The following is a 13,046-nucleotide window of genomic DNA, read 5'->3' on the forward strand; positions in this document are numbered from 1 at the left end:
AATGGTTCGATAATTGAGCCATGTTTCGGTCAAAACTAAAATGTCGTAACAGTGATCCATGACGGCCAGATGATAATCTTCCACGAGGCCGTTCATACCGCCATCGTTCTGATAGTAAATCGTTATGTCCGACCTCCGCTGTACGGGAACAAAGGAAGGTTCAGCGTGTAGTTGCATTTGGAAGCTGGTAGATGTCACTTGACGGAAGAAGAATGTTCGAGTAGGGCCGCTGGAAACCAAGATACTTGCCAATAACAGGAATGTGGAAGACCCCTTCTCCCATCTCAAACGCAGGGCCGGGACGACTGCGATGAGTGGAATAGGGGCTTCCTCAGGGCAAACGGCAAGAATGCGTCCCGGAGAGCAGTTGACTGTGGAGGCTCCATGTTGCCGACTGGCAGTTGTTTGAGGTGAGTTGAAGGCACTGGAATTATGATTATCATCAGGCAGTGAAAGTTCGCTATTAAGTGTGTACTTGCCTAATATAGCAAGCTGGGAGATCCTCAATCCACATCTAAACTCAGGGCCAGGACGACTTGGATGACCGCTGACTGCAATAGGCGCGACTGATTTAGAGGAACTGGGGACTCCCAAAATGCTTTCTACAGTGCGTCCTGGTAGAGAAGTAATTTGGCTCAAGAGATTTTCAGAAGGCGTCATCGAAAATTCGCTTTGGATCAGGATCAGAATAACCTGAGTATGGGAGAACTTATCACGCAACGATAAACTTAAATCACAGACCCCCTTTCCACCACCAACTATAGGGCCGAGACGAAACAAATATTAATTTATTATGATTTTTTTAAATATTTATATGGGAATCGCACTTCGTAACATAGACTGCCATTTTCTCAATGCCTACTTTATTCCATATGCGACTGATATGGGATTATACTACCCATAATCGCATATCAGTCCCATCTTGGCTTATCCATATTGGACCGATATGCGATTATGGGCAGTATAGGCAGTATATTGTCGCTCTCCGCATGTCCGTCCTATAGCGAAAATCAGCAAACCGAGAAAATCGCGTTTTTAATTTGCTTCGTACCATTGCTTCTTATTTGATGGGACAACCAATTTGGCTATCTTTTCAAACTTTTTCAGAACAAAGTTTTTGAGTTCATTCAGTCTTATGAAAATATGGGTAATTAGCTACCATTTGCATTGAAAAACTCAGTTTTGACAAAAAAACGACGATGGGACCGACATGCGAAGAGCGGCAGTATAATCTCATATTAGTCCCATATGGCAAAAAGAAGGCATTGAGAAAATGGCCGTTGAAGATAAGACGTGCTATTGCCAAGTAAATATTTTAAAAATCATAGTAAATTAACCGATAATGGTGTCAAGCAGGGTTGCTTCCACTCACTTGCTATAAAAAATGATTTCCTGAATTTTGAAATCATTTGATGTTATAATGATATTTTGTACTTGTTAGATACATGAAGAGGTTGAAAGGCAAGTGTTTGACTCATAAAACCTGTCAATTTCGCTACCAGAGTGTTACAATCAGCGATCTTATGATTCGTGAGCGTTCACTCAGAGTGAGCGCTCGCGAGTCGGAAAATTGCTGATTGTGATTATCTTAAAGCGAACTTGACAGGTTTCATGTGTCAAGCACTTGCCTTTCAACCTCTTCTTGTATCTAACAAGTACAAAATATGATTATAACAGCTAATGATTTCAAAATTCAGAAAATCATGTTTTTATAGCAAGTGAGTGGAAGCAAGCCTGGTGTCAAGTTAAAATTAGTTGCCATAAATCTTGTTATATCAGCGAAAAATATGGCGATTCAAAAAGCAGAACTGTTACTTAACCTCTGGGCGATTGAATTTTAGGACGGGACTCTAATGATGGGACAAACTGACTTGATGATGTTTTCACATTTATCATGATCAAAGTTCATAGTTTTATCACGTAATATACAAGTAGATGCCGATTGATAGTGGATAGCGTTATAATCTTGAAATTGACGAAAATCCATATGGGACTGATATGCACTTATAGGTAGTACAGTTCACTATGTTAAATGGGTCATTGCTAAGATAGCAGCATGTTTTCTAGATGATGGATTTGGTTCTGCGACACGTTTGAAGTCACAATTTGTCTATGAAAATTCGCTCAAAAATTAACAGGATTGTATTCGATTGTTCAAGTATTTCCTTTATAATCATCTCAGAATTCTTCTAAAATCAATTTAAAATTTTCTCTGGGAGTCCAGAAATTCAGAACACAACAACAACAATTTCTTAAATTCGTCCTAAGATTCCATTCTAATTTAAAACTTTTTTCAAGAATTCATGTTTGTAATTCGCTTGAATTTTCCGTAGAATTCCCCATGCCATTCACCTCAGAAATCTAGTCCAACAATTGAAAAAGGCCTGTCAGTTTTTGTGAAAAATAATAAGTAATGCCCTTTTCGCGCGAACATAAGCTTCTCTACACTCCAAAAAATATGCACGTCTGATCTACGTGAAAACATAGGTAGCTTTCGTCCATACTACTTTTCACGTAACATTTACCGTAATGTCATGTAGCCAAAAATATTCCCATTTAGTGGTCAACGTGAACAGTAAGGTAAATTTTACGTGACTTCCACTTAACTTGGAATAGATTTTCACGCAATGTTTACGTGATTTTTAAATGTTATTTATTGTTTATATTACGTTTACGTTCCGTGATTTTTACTTATATTGAAATGGATTTTCACGGAATGTTTACGTGATCTTGAAGCAACGTTTATAAGATCTAAAAATACCAAGAAAATAATATTTAAACATTTTTAGATTTTTTTAATTAAACGTCAAGCATTTCTCTATTGCCATTAAAAAAATTAACACTGAACATTTCGTTGCCTAAAATCTTTGATCAGGACCATTCTGATGCAATATGTGTTTGCGCTGTCTTATTCAGAGTTATGATGTTGATTCCAGCCTCTGAAATTTAAATAAATACAATTATTTGCGCGGTCTTCGAATGATGTAAAATAGTATAAAAACACCTTCTAGTTTATGCAGTGTTAGTGTTAGGAAATCCAAAACTGAGAGCAACTCTTCCTCTAATGAAGTCGACGCCATATTGAATAACTTTTTCATACATGCGTAAATCACGTAAACCCATTTCACGTAAGCACTTTCATCATCAGCTCCAGTTTTTATTTTTTTTAAATTCTTTATTTAAGAGAATCAGCTCCAGTGAATATTACATGGAATGTTTGTCAATTTCACTACCATCATGTAAAAATGGAAGTTGAAGTAATCGAAATGGCTACTTGATTTTTCACGTAGGTTGTACGTGTATACTTTGTAGAGTGTACATGCTTATCACATTCTTTTTACGTGAAATTCCCGTAGTATCAACCGACATGAAAATCACGTACATTTTATCAAAATTCCATTTGACATTGATCTGCGGCTCGTGAAAATGATTAAAGTCGGGTGTTTAAGGGGTTACGTGATTTTTCACGTAGCATCAACGTGAAGATTTTTTGGAGTGGAGTTGGAGTTCTCCCGTCGCGTATTGTCTTGAAATTTTGCTCAGAATTATCTTGGAGTTCTCCTCCTCCTTGTTCTGAGATTTCACTTGGAATTCTCCTTAAAAATTTGCGAGATGCGCTTGCTATTATCCTCGGAATTTCCTTAAAAGTGTTCGCAAAATTTATTTGGAATGGCTTGCCAGTATGGCTGATTTTCGCAACAGATGTCTCTAGTAAAATAAAGTTATGGCGATTTATTTTGTAGGAAAAAAAAACCACTAAAAGTTGATTTTCACAAAATTAGAACCTTTTGGTACATTTAATATTCGTTTTTGTTTTCGCTGGCGCAATCCATTGTAATATCGAAATTCGATTCCCTTGGTATTTTTCACGAACCCTGGAATCCTCCGCACAATCGTCATGGAATTGTCCACAGAGTTACTTAAACAAATTTAGGGTCTGATGAGGCATGACTGCCACCTTAACAATTATACGTTCTATATATGCGATATAGTGGATATCTATAGGAGTTTGTGCATCGTATTGCATGCTCATAACATTGCCTTCATACATCAACAATGTAATGCAAATTAAATCACGTCATCTTTTTTTGAAACTGCTATGGGGCAAGAGTGCCAACCCCTATGGAACAAAAGAGCCATGCGTCTTAAATGAAATGAAATCGATTAGTGCTTGTTTATAAACACAGCCATTTGATTATTAATCATACTAGCCACTGGCTAATGGGTATGTGCGTCTCTTAATAGATGATACACCTAATTGCGTCTGACAAAATTTAACCTTCGAGTAGATTGGCGCGTCTGCTCGATCCAGCTGTGTTCAATAAAAACAAACCCTTGAGAGCATTGGAGCACCTTTGAGTAAATGCAAGAATGTTAAGAGTTGAACCAACAATCAATTCGAACCTAACGATTTGAAATTGGCTCACTACTTGACTAGCCTATTGGTCCCAAGCAAATCGAATAACGGACCCCATTCTAGTCGAAATTCTAGTACTACCCTATGTTTGTTTTGATTCGCTATGAAATATTGACAGATAAAATGAGGGGTTCGTGCATTTTCCTATGTTTTGAGGGGTGCATCGATTAGCTTGGGACCAAAGATAGTACCAGAGCTGAGCCAAAAAGTTGAGCACGTTTCTTCGGGACCTTTTGGTCTTAGAGTTAACTCTATGGTTAAACTGGGTTTAAACAAGGTAGTTGAATCATAGAGGTAACTCTAAGACCAGAAGGTCCCGAAGAAACGTGCCCAACTTTTTGGCTCAGCTCTGCTACTATCTTCGGTCCCAAGCTAATCGATTCACCCCTCGAAACATAGGAAAATCTACGAACCCCTCATTTTATCTGTCAAACTTTCATAGCGAATCAAAACAAACATCGTGTAGTACTAGAATTTCGACTAGAATAGGGTACGTTAATTGTTTGCTTGGGACCAATAGGCTAGTCAAGAAGTGAGCCAATTTAAAATCGTTAGTTTCCTATTGATTGTTGGTTGAATTAAATTGGCCGGTAAAATGAGCACCCTCTAGAGGTGGTATGAAACCTTGAAAACAACCGGTAAGAGTATTCTGTTCACGCAGAAAAAAGTTTTTTAATTTCAATGATATTATGTATTAAAAACAACAACAAAAATTATCATTCCCCGGCTAATAACTTTTTTTTATTGAATTCAACAATAAATCTTTATTGTTCGGACATAAAATATTGTTGTTTTCAAAATCTGTCAAAAACGCAATTAAAAATATATTTTGTTGAATTTACAATATTTATTTTCAAACAGACAAAATATTTTTTTGATAAAAAAAAAATAAGTTGCTACCAACAATAACTTTTTTTTATTCAAAAAAAAAATTGCTGCAAATAACAAATTGTTTTTAATAATTTAAAAATAAAATTGGTTTGCCATAAATATTTTAATTTTTAATTTTAGCAGTTTTTCTATTCGAGAAATAATTTTCAATAAATTTAAAAATTGTTTTTGGTTTCATTTTCTATTTATTAATAGTGATTAAATAGGTTTATCAATTATACAAAAAATAACGAAATTATGACCTCTCATTAACGGTATGTAAATTAATAGTTTGCGTTTCGAAACGGGCAACGTTTCCACGTTGTATTGATTTGCTGGAATTGGGGAAAAATCGTTAAAACACGTATTAAAATGCAAATACTGAATTCCTTACAAAGAAAGCAACTTGTTCAAAAAGAACTTCTTCCGACGAGACTGGGAAGCCGAGCATGTACAGGCATTGAAAACTGTGTATGTTTTGGAAAAGTGTTGCTTTTAAATTTACAATATATTTTTAAAAAGTAGTTAAAATAATATTTGAAGACAAAAATATATTTTATTGAATCTACAATATATTTGTTTTCAGAATTTGCAATGAAAACAACAAAAAACATTTTTGAAGCTACAAAATATAAATATTGAATTCAAAAAAAGTTATAATTGACATTGCAAAATATTTCAATAATATTTTTTTTTGGTTCAATAAGGTCAATTTTCTCTGCGTGTTCTATTGAGGCTTTATGGAGGGTCAAATATGAACAGTTTTAGCATAAAAAGATTTTAAAGAAACAATTATTTTCTGTAGAATAATTTAAATTTTAGAAGTACTGTCTATTTGAGGCTATATTTTTTTTTCCAAAGTAGCTGCTTCAAAACGTGCTTTCACATGAAACAGTAATATTTATGAAAAAAATAATGCAAAATTGAAGAATTTAAGATGAAATATCAGTGGTGCTCATATTGCCACGAATTGACTTAAGTAATATATTGTTAAGAAAATATTTTATTAAAAACTACAGATAGTGCAAGAGGGGCATAGTGAACAGGTGGGGCATAGTGATCATCCCGTGCACCAGCTTGGACTTCCGGTCGTTCGGAACAAATTGGTCGGTGGTAGGATCAATATCATAATGATATTGGACCTACTACCAGTTGATTTGTTTCACGCAGCTAGAGATCCAGAGCCGAAGTGCGGGATGCTCACTATGCCCCTCTTACCCCTACCTCGTGTCATATAAACCCATGATCATGTGTAAAGCTGCTGAAGGAATATCAACGATAAGTTATAAGAAACTTCAGATAGACCTTGTCGCGGCCAAAAGCTACTTTCTTCTCCGGTTAGGGAGAGTCTTTCGCTTATTAGGTTAGACACTGTTTTTTTGATTCTAGGAGCTAATTTTTTTCTCCGGTTAAGGAGAGAAGTTTTCGCTTCTAGGCCGAATGTTCTTTCGGATTAAAAAATGAGAAGAATCTGGAGTAACTTACGAACTTAGTTTTATTTTCCATTCTGTACAAAGGATCTTAAATCTATGTGTTACATTAGCTGGCTTAAAAAGGGCTAATCTATGTTTTCGAGTCCTTATATACTATGTCCTTTTCGGAACCGGGATTTCTCAATATGCTCATGAATTTATTGAATTTATTTACAAATAAGAATTCGAGCATTTGTAACGTTTGAACAATAGATTATTACCTTCGTGAGGGATGAACAAAGAGGGAAAACTAATCTTAATCTACATGTGTTTATCCTACTCGAGCGCATATGCATCCTAAGTAAATAGTGCAGTCAGACTATGTAAGCGAGCTGTCGTTGTTTTGCCCTACTTTTCATTTCTTTTCCTTGGCCTTGGTATCGACATCAGCTAAGACTTATGCAACTGTGCGGGTTGACTTATAGACTTGATCCTAAATTAATTGCCTCGCGGTAACAGACCTTATTTTCTGATTCAGAAGTCAGTTATAACATTTTTGACATTTTGAGCTAGTCTAACATTTTTCGAATATTTACTCTAGAGAAAAGTAATTTTTTAGACTAAAATGAAATGGATAGTTCGAGTAGGCTGTTAAAGATTTTGTGTAATATATATGTCCAATAAGTTGATTTTTTGGCCACATTGCCCCACTTCCCCCTACTTCATTTTAAATAGAACTTTCTACAATGCTGCATACGAATACCATTGATAGTTTCATGGCTGAGATAGTATTGAAAATGCGTTTATTTTCAAACATTTTGGGGTGGCACTCTTGTCCCACCTGAACAGCATTCCTGTTGATTTAAAATCCTTCAACAGAGAATCAAACCGTAGGAACTGTCTAGACCGGAAAGCGGCCGTAATTTCGTAGCCATTTGTTATCGAAATCGGCACACTTTCCGGTACTTATCATTCCATCATCTTAAATGTAGGCATTCCATTAATTTTACCAATCGCCACATCCCTTGCTCGAAATTCACATTTTCCGTACAAAATTGAGAGCCTCACTAACAAGAGTCTGCATTTGCCTGTAACCAATAGAGCAAACGGCGCCGGCGGAACCGTCTGGACATGCTAGATTCGGATTCCACTTCCGATGACCACCAACGGATACGGAAAGGCGAACTGCCATCAGCGTGACTCGACCGATACCACTACAGTCAAATAATGCTTTGCTAAATATCTAACTGCCAGTTATGTTTTCGTCTACCGATTGATTACAACAGTTTCAGTTCTTAGGAATGCAACTACTTTTTGTCTCTTTTTTTTTGCTGATTGCTGGCACTCACTTGTTGGTTATTTATTTACTAATTCTTTAGGAGCTGACTGACTTATGTGATTCTTTTTTCCATTAATTATATAATCTTTCTCTACATAATACAGTGCGGCGATATTATTAGTTATTCCTGGTTAGAATGAAATCCCCATTTTTGGTCTTCAAGTCCAAGAGGAACGAAGAACGAAAATATTTATTGTAGTGAGTTATAAATGAATGATTGAAAGTATCGTTGATTGTACATGCAACATTTAAGTAAAACACCGGACGGAAACGAATTTGAATAGTACATAATTATAATAAAGCTCTAAATGTGTTCGATTTCTTGTTTCTGCTTATTCTTGTACTCTGTAGTCCCTTTTTTAATTCTATCTGTCTTTCTTCCTTAGAATCTTGTTTCAATACCTATCTACTATTATTACATTCATGTTCCTACTAGACCTTCGTTGGTTTTGTCCTGCCTTTTTCTTACCTATCTCTAATTGGGTTTACTGGTACCTATCGGTGTAAGAATAGAACCAAAAGTTCATGACCTTTTAAAAGCGACGGTTCGCATCTGTTTCTCCACTTTGACCGTTTCGTTGTAGGTCCCGAAGCCACATTCCAAGCGACTCAGCAACCAATCGTCCAGCTCGTTGGAGATCGCCAAGGAGAACGCTCTCCAGTGGGAAAACATGGGAGTTCCACCGAGTGGGTCGATTGCCGGAGCTGGCGGTGCTGGCAGTCCACCCGGTGCTGGCGGGGCAGGTGGGAACGGCAATGGAAACGGGAAAGGTAACGGCGAATCACTCGGTGCAAACGCATCCGGATGCTGTTCGGCAACATCCAGCAGTGGAAGGCAGTATCTGAAGGGTGGCACGTTGAAGGGACACTCGGGAAAGATTTCCCGGAAGGCTGTGAGTGCTGTCGGGAAAGGATTCGGCAAGAAGGATGTCGTCAAGAAGAGTAAGATCCTCTGCGAATCTGGTGTTGTTGGCCCTGTCGTGGCCAGTGGGAAGAAGCTGCAGGAGCTTATTCGAAACAAAGATCAGCATCAAGTGCCTCGCAAAAAGATCAAAGTCTCCCCACCACATCAGCATGGCAGTGCAGTGGATGGGTTCGACCTGTGTTTCAAAAACAATCTTACAGCTTCTTCGCTTCCGAATTTCCTAGCGGCACCACCCTCGCTGGGGGACCTTCCACTTTCCAAAAAGGTAAAATCCGAATCGAAACTGCTGGAAGAATGCCTGGACTGCGACGATAGCCTCGATGCGATACCATGCTGTTCATACACACTGCCCGCGACAACTTCCGGCGGTACAGTAGCGCTCACGAAGCTAATCTCGACCTACAGTCAAGCAGCGGTGGTTGGGTCACCTGGTGTGGCTTCCGGTGAGGGAGTACCACCCATCTCCAGCGGCACCATCCCTGGGGCTTGCGCTTTGAGCCCCGGCGGTGGTTCTTCCTCGGGAGGAGAGAAGGACGCAGGTAAGGCGAGCAAGATAAGTAAATTTAGCAAAGCCACTTCGGCCAAACAGCAATCCAAACTGGGCAAATCTTCCAAATCGAACGACGGCGGAAAGCTGCTGAAGAAGAAGCGCTCGCTCAAGACTGATTCGAATCTGAAGCGAAAAAAAACCCGGCTAAAACCGGTACTTACCTAGAGAAGCGAAGACTAAGGCTTGTGCTGTGAGCGAACCGAAGTAGGGGTAGAGGAAATTGTGATTTAGAAAGGATGTATGCTTTCGTTTTTTTTTTTTTTATTGAATTTTTATTTATATGCTTACCGACTTTTGCAACTTTTGTTTTTGTTAAACTGGAAAAAAATCTACCTTGTATTGTGGGATGAGAATTAGAAACATGAAGTGTATGAAATCACCGGGAATCTTCAGATGGATTCGAAACTAACATTAAAGAAATCCCTTCTTTATGGGAGTAGCCTTTGACTGCCATTTTTTTAACTTTTCGTAAGTTTTCTGATCACGGTAAATCTTTCATTTTTGCCATACAAACTTTTTCAACTCGGAAATAGCTTAGAAGCATACCCTTTTCACTTAGACTGTACCATCTAAATTTTACAACATTGTTCGTTTGCGTCCGAAAACGAACGGATTGTTTGACAAACAAAAGTTCCTTAACGAATACCGTCGTTTCTATTCAAAATTGCGTTCTTACTCACCAACTGAATATTTATTTACACATTTTGATTCTTTATTTATTTATAACTTTCATTCTTAGGTAACACACCCTACAAATTTGAAAAACAAAATCTCAAAAATTGCACACCATAAATTTCAACACTCTGTAATCAATCTCTTAAATAGATGTTTAGCCAACCGAATGGAAATTGTTGTTTATAACCAGAAAATAAAAACCAACACACTAAAAGGTGAATGATAAAATTTAATACTACCTTTATTGGTAATGACATAGGGACTAACTAACTAGGAACCGATTAAGAAAATAAACATCTATTTGTTAGTCTACGATGTAGAGCTTTGCGTATTTTTCTCCTATAGCGAGAAAGTTAATCATTACATAACACATTACACATACAAGCAAATTCACACGCGTAGGCAAAAACACCCACACCTGAAAACAAGGTATAATTGTGATTAGAGTTGGATCGAAATGCGCTTCGGAAAACGTGTACAGTTAAAGTATATGTAGCCAAGTTGTGTGCGGTGTGCGAGTGTGGTTTTTGGAAATGGTCTTGCTAGGAAAAAAAAAGAGACCTTGATGAAAAGGTGATGTACCGAAATGAGCAACATAAGATTGAGGAATGTGCTGAATGGAAAAAAATAGCGTCTAGAGAGGTCATGCAAAATGCAATAAGAATAATATTGAAAATATATATAAAATTGAATATGCAAAATGCAAAAACGTGGAACCTGTTGGTGCTAAAGCGGTATCCGAAATCTCCATGGTATGGTAGGGGAAACAATATTTTCCACACAACACATGAGAATGTCGAAAACAAATTTTCTGAGGAATGCCCACATTCTGGGACCTCTCCCCCTTAAGAATGTACGTCATATTTTAATCGCCACCTACCCCGAATAGTCCATTATTCCAGGGTGGCCACTGAACCGGGAATTTGATTGGAATCTCAAAATATTTCGCTTTACGGTAACTCGTAACCAGGCTTGTTGAACGTCCTCAAACTAACTGAGGGTTTTAAAACACTCTTGTCCTGCGAGTTTAACCAGCCCTCACCTCGCGGCAGGAATATGGAAGAAGTAAACAAAAACTCCTCGAGAGAGAGGGAGAGTGAACTTCAGTGAGAGTATGATTTGACGTGTGGAGCGCTTTTCGAGACTCCGGATCAGTCTTGTAAGCGGTTACCGTAGTCGACACATTTTTTGTGATAATCGACTGCCTTTGCTTCCGACACTTGCAAAACAAAATGTAAATGTAAATGTAAAAATAAAATGTCATATGACAAGCTCTGTCATACGACACTGTCGCCGAAGACCGTCACGAATGTATGTATTTTAGTTTTTCTCAGAATAAGAGCTGCTGCGCTTGTGTTAAATCTGAAAATAGCAAGCAACGATGTCCTAGTTATAACATTTTAGATCAGAAATGGTTTAATCAACACCAAATTGATGAATTAGAACGAAATCACCCATGTAATATGATAGTCATTTGATAATTTTCCACCAAAACCACTCTGTGATATTTTCTGTCGGGAAGTTTGTTTTGATAAAAAGTGGAACTTACCTGCTCCAGATTCATTTATGCTTTGAACCATTTGGTGGATTTTTTTAAACTTTTGGTTAAAATTTGACAGATGGAAAGTTATCGATTAACCCTGCTATCTGAGCGTGGTTATTTCTAGCCGACAAGAAGTTAAGCTGAAGACGACTGAAAGTAACAAGAAGATGAGACTGAAACCCGCCAGCGTTGCCAGATTATTTTCAAGTTTATCGGTATCAAAGGTTTTAAAATATCGGTATCGGTGCAGTTTCGAACCCCTTTGGATACGGTTGCGTTTTGAGTTTGTTCTCTGTTTTGTGCGTGCGTGCGCTTTCATAGTTTTCGGCTGCATTTGGAAAGTTTTAGAATCGGTAAAGAAATTTTGATTCATCATGTTTGTTTGCAAGCATCAGAAGAGATGTAGCTCTGCGTTCTTTGATTTTTTCTCCCGGACCAGAAATTAGTGGCATCGCGAGTGATAATGTTTAAATTAAGTTTATTTACGCGCTGAAAGGTGCGTAAAAGAGCTCGCAACGATCGGTGTTAATGTTGGTTCACTTGCAACTATTTTTGCAAGAATAGTGTTTTCGAACGGAATTGATATCGAAAGTGTACCAAAAGTGCTTCTGAACGTGTTTCGCAGTTGGGTGTGGTGAAATTAGTGAATTCGCGGTTGTTTTCAGTGAAAATTACGTTTCACAAAATTGCTCACCGAGTTCCCTTTTTTGCCGTTCGACGACGACGGGTTTGCGAGAGCAAAATAAGCATCGGGATCGTGCTCCCGGATATATTGATTTGGTGAGTACGTTCCAGTTGAAGATTGTTCTTATAAATTTCTCGATTGCATTTTCGAGGGTACGCCCGGAGAGCTTTGAGATTTGCGCGTCTGCCCGTTGGTCGCCGATTGCTCGCGGATAGAAGCTCAGTCTCGCAGACAGACTATACCAAATGAAAGAGGAATCATGCCTGTACCTGTTTGTGTTGATAGTTTTTGAAGATGGGCTTTGGTTTGCGAGGGATCGTTGATTGAAGTGTTTATTTTCGGAGGCTATCGGGTAGGGGAATATTTCCCCTATCTGATGGTGATGTTGGCATGCTTGGGCGGGATGCTGGTTGCGCCGGATTGGGGATCTGATGCATTGTTTGCGGGAGCGGATGTGTTCCTTCGGGGGAGCAATCGAGATTTATTTTCATCGTTCCCATTTGTCAGAGGGATGACCTCGATCGCATGAAGCATATTCCTCGGGGTTTTTACCGTTAGGTGTCTACGAATAATTCATTATTATTTTTTTTTTCTCATGTTGAAGCATGATTCGTTAAGAAAATAAATGTC

General features: G+C 38.0%; 1 protein-coding gene across 1 annotated transcript in view; it reads left to right on the plus strand.

The window, feature by feature from the left end:
- Positions 1-10,637, plus strand: part of LOC135697526 (uncharacterized) — a 64,119-nt gene extending 53,482 nt beyond the window's left edge. The window contains exon 10 of the mRNA XM_065217277.1: positions 8,623-10,637. Coding sequence (XP_065073349.1) covers positions 8,623-9,678 — 1,056 coding nt within the window. The 3' untranslated portion in view covers positions 9,679-10,637. The remainder of the gene's footprint in view (positions 1-8,622) is intronic.
- Positions 10,638-13,046: the final 2,409 nt, after the last annotated feature.

This window comes from Ochlerotatus camptorhynchus, unplaced genomic scaffold (genome assembly GCF_037179485.1).
Source record: "Ochlerotatus camptorhynchus isolate MF236.1 unplaced genomic scaffold, CSIRO-AGI_Acam_v1.1 ptg000071l, whole genome shotgun sequence".
Lineage (NCBI taxonomy): Eukaryota > Metazoa > Arthropoda > Insecta > Diptera > Culicidae > Ochlerotatus > Ochlerotatus camptorhynchus.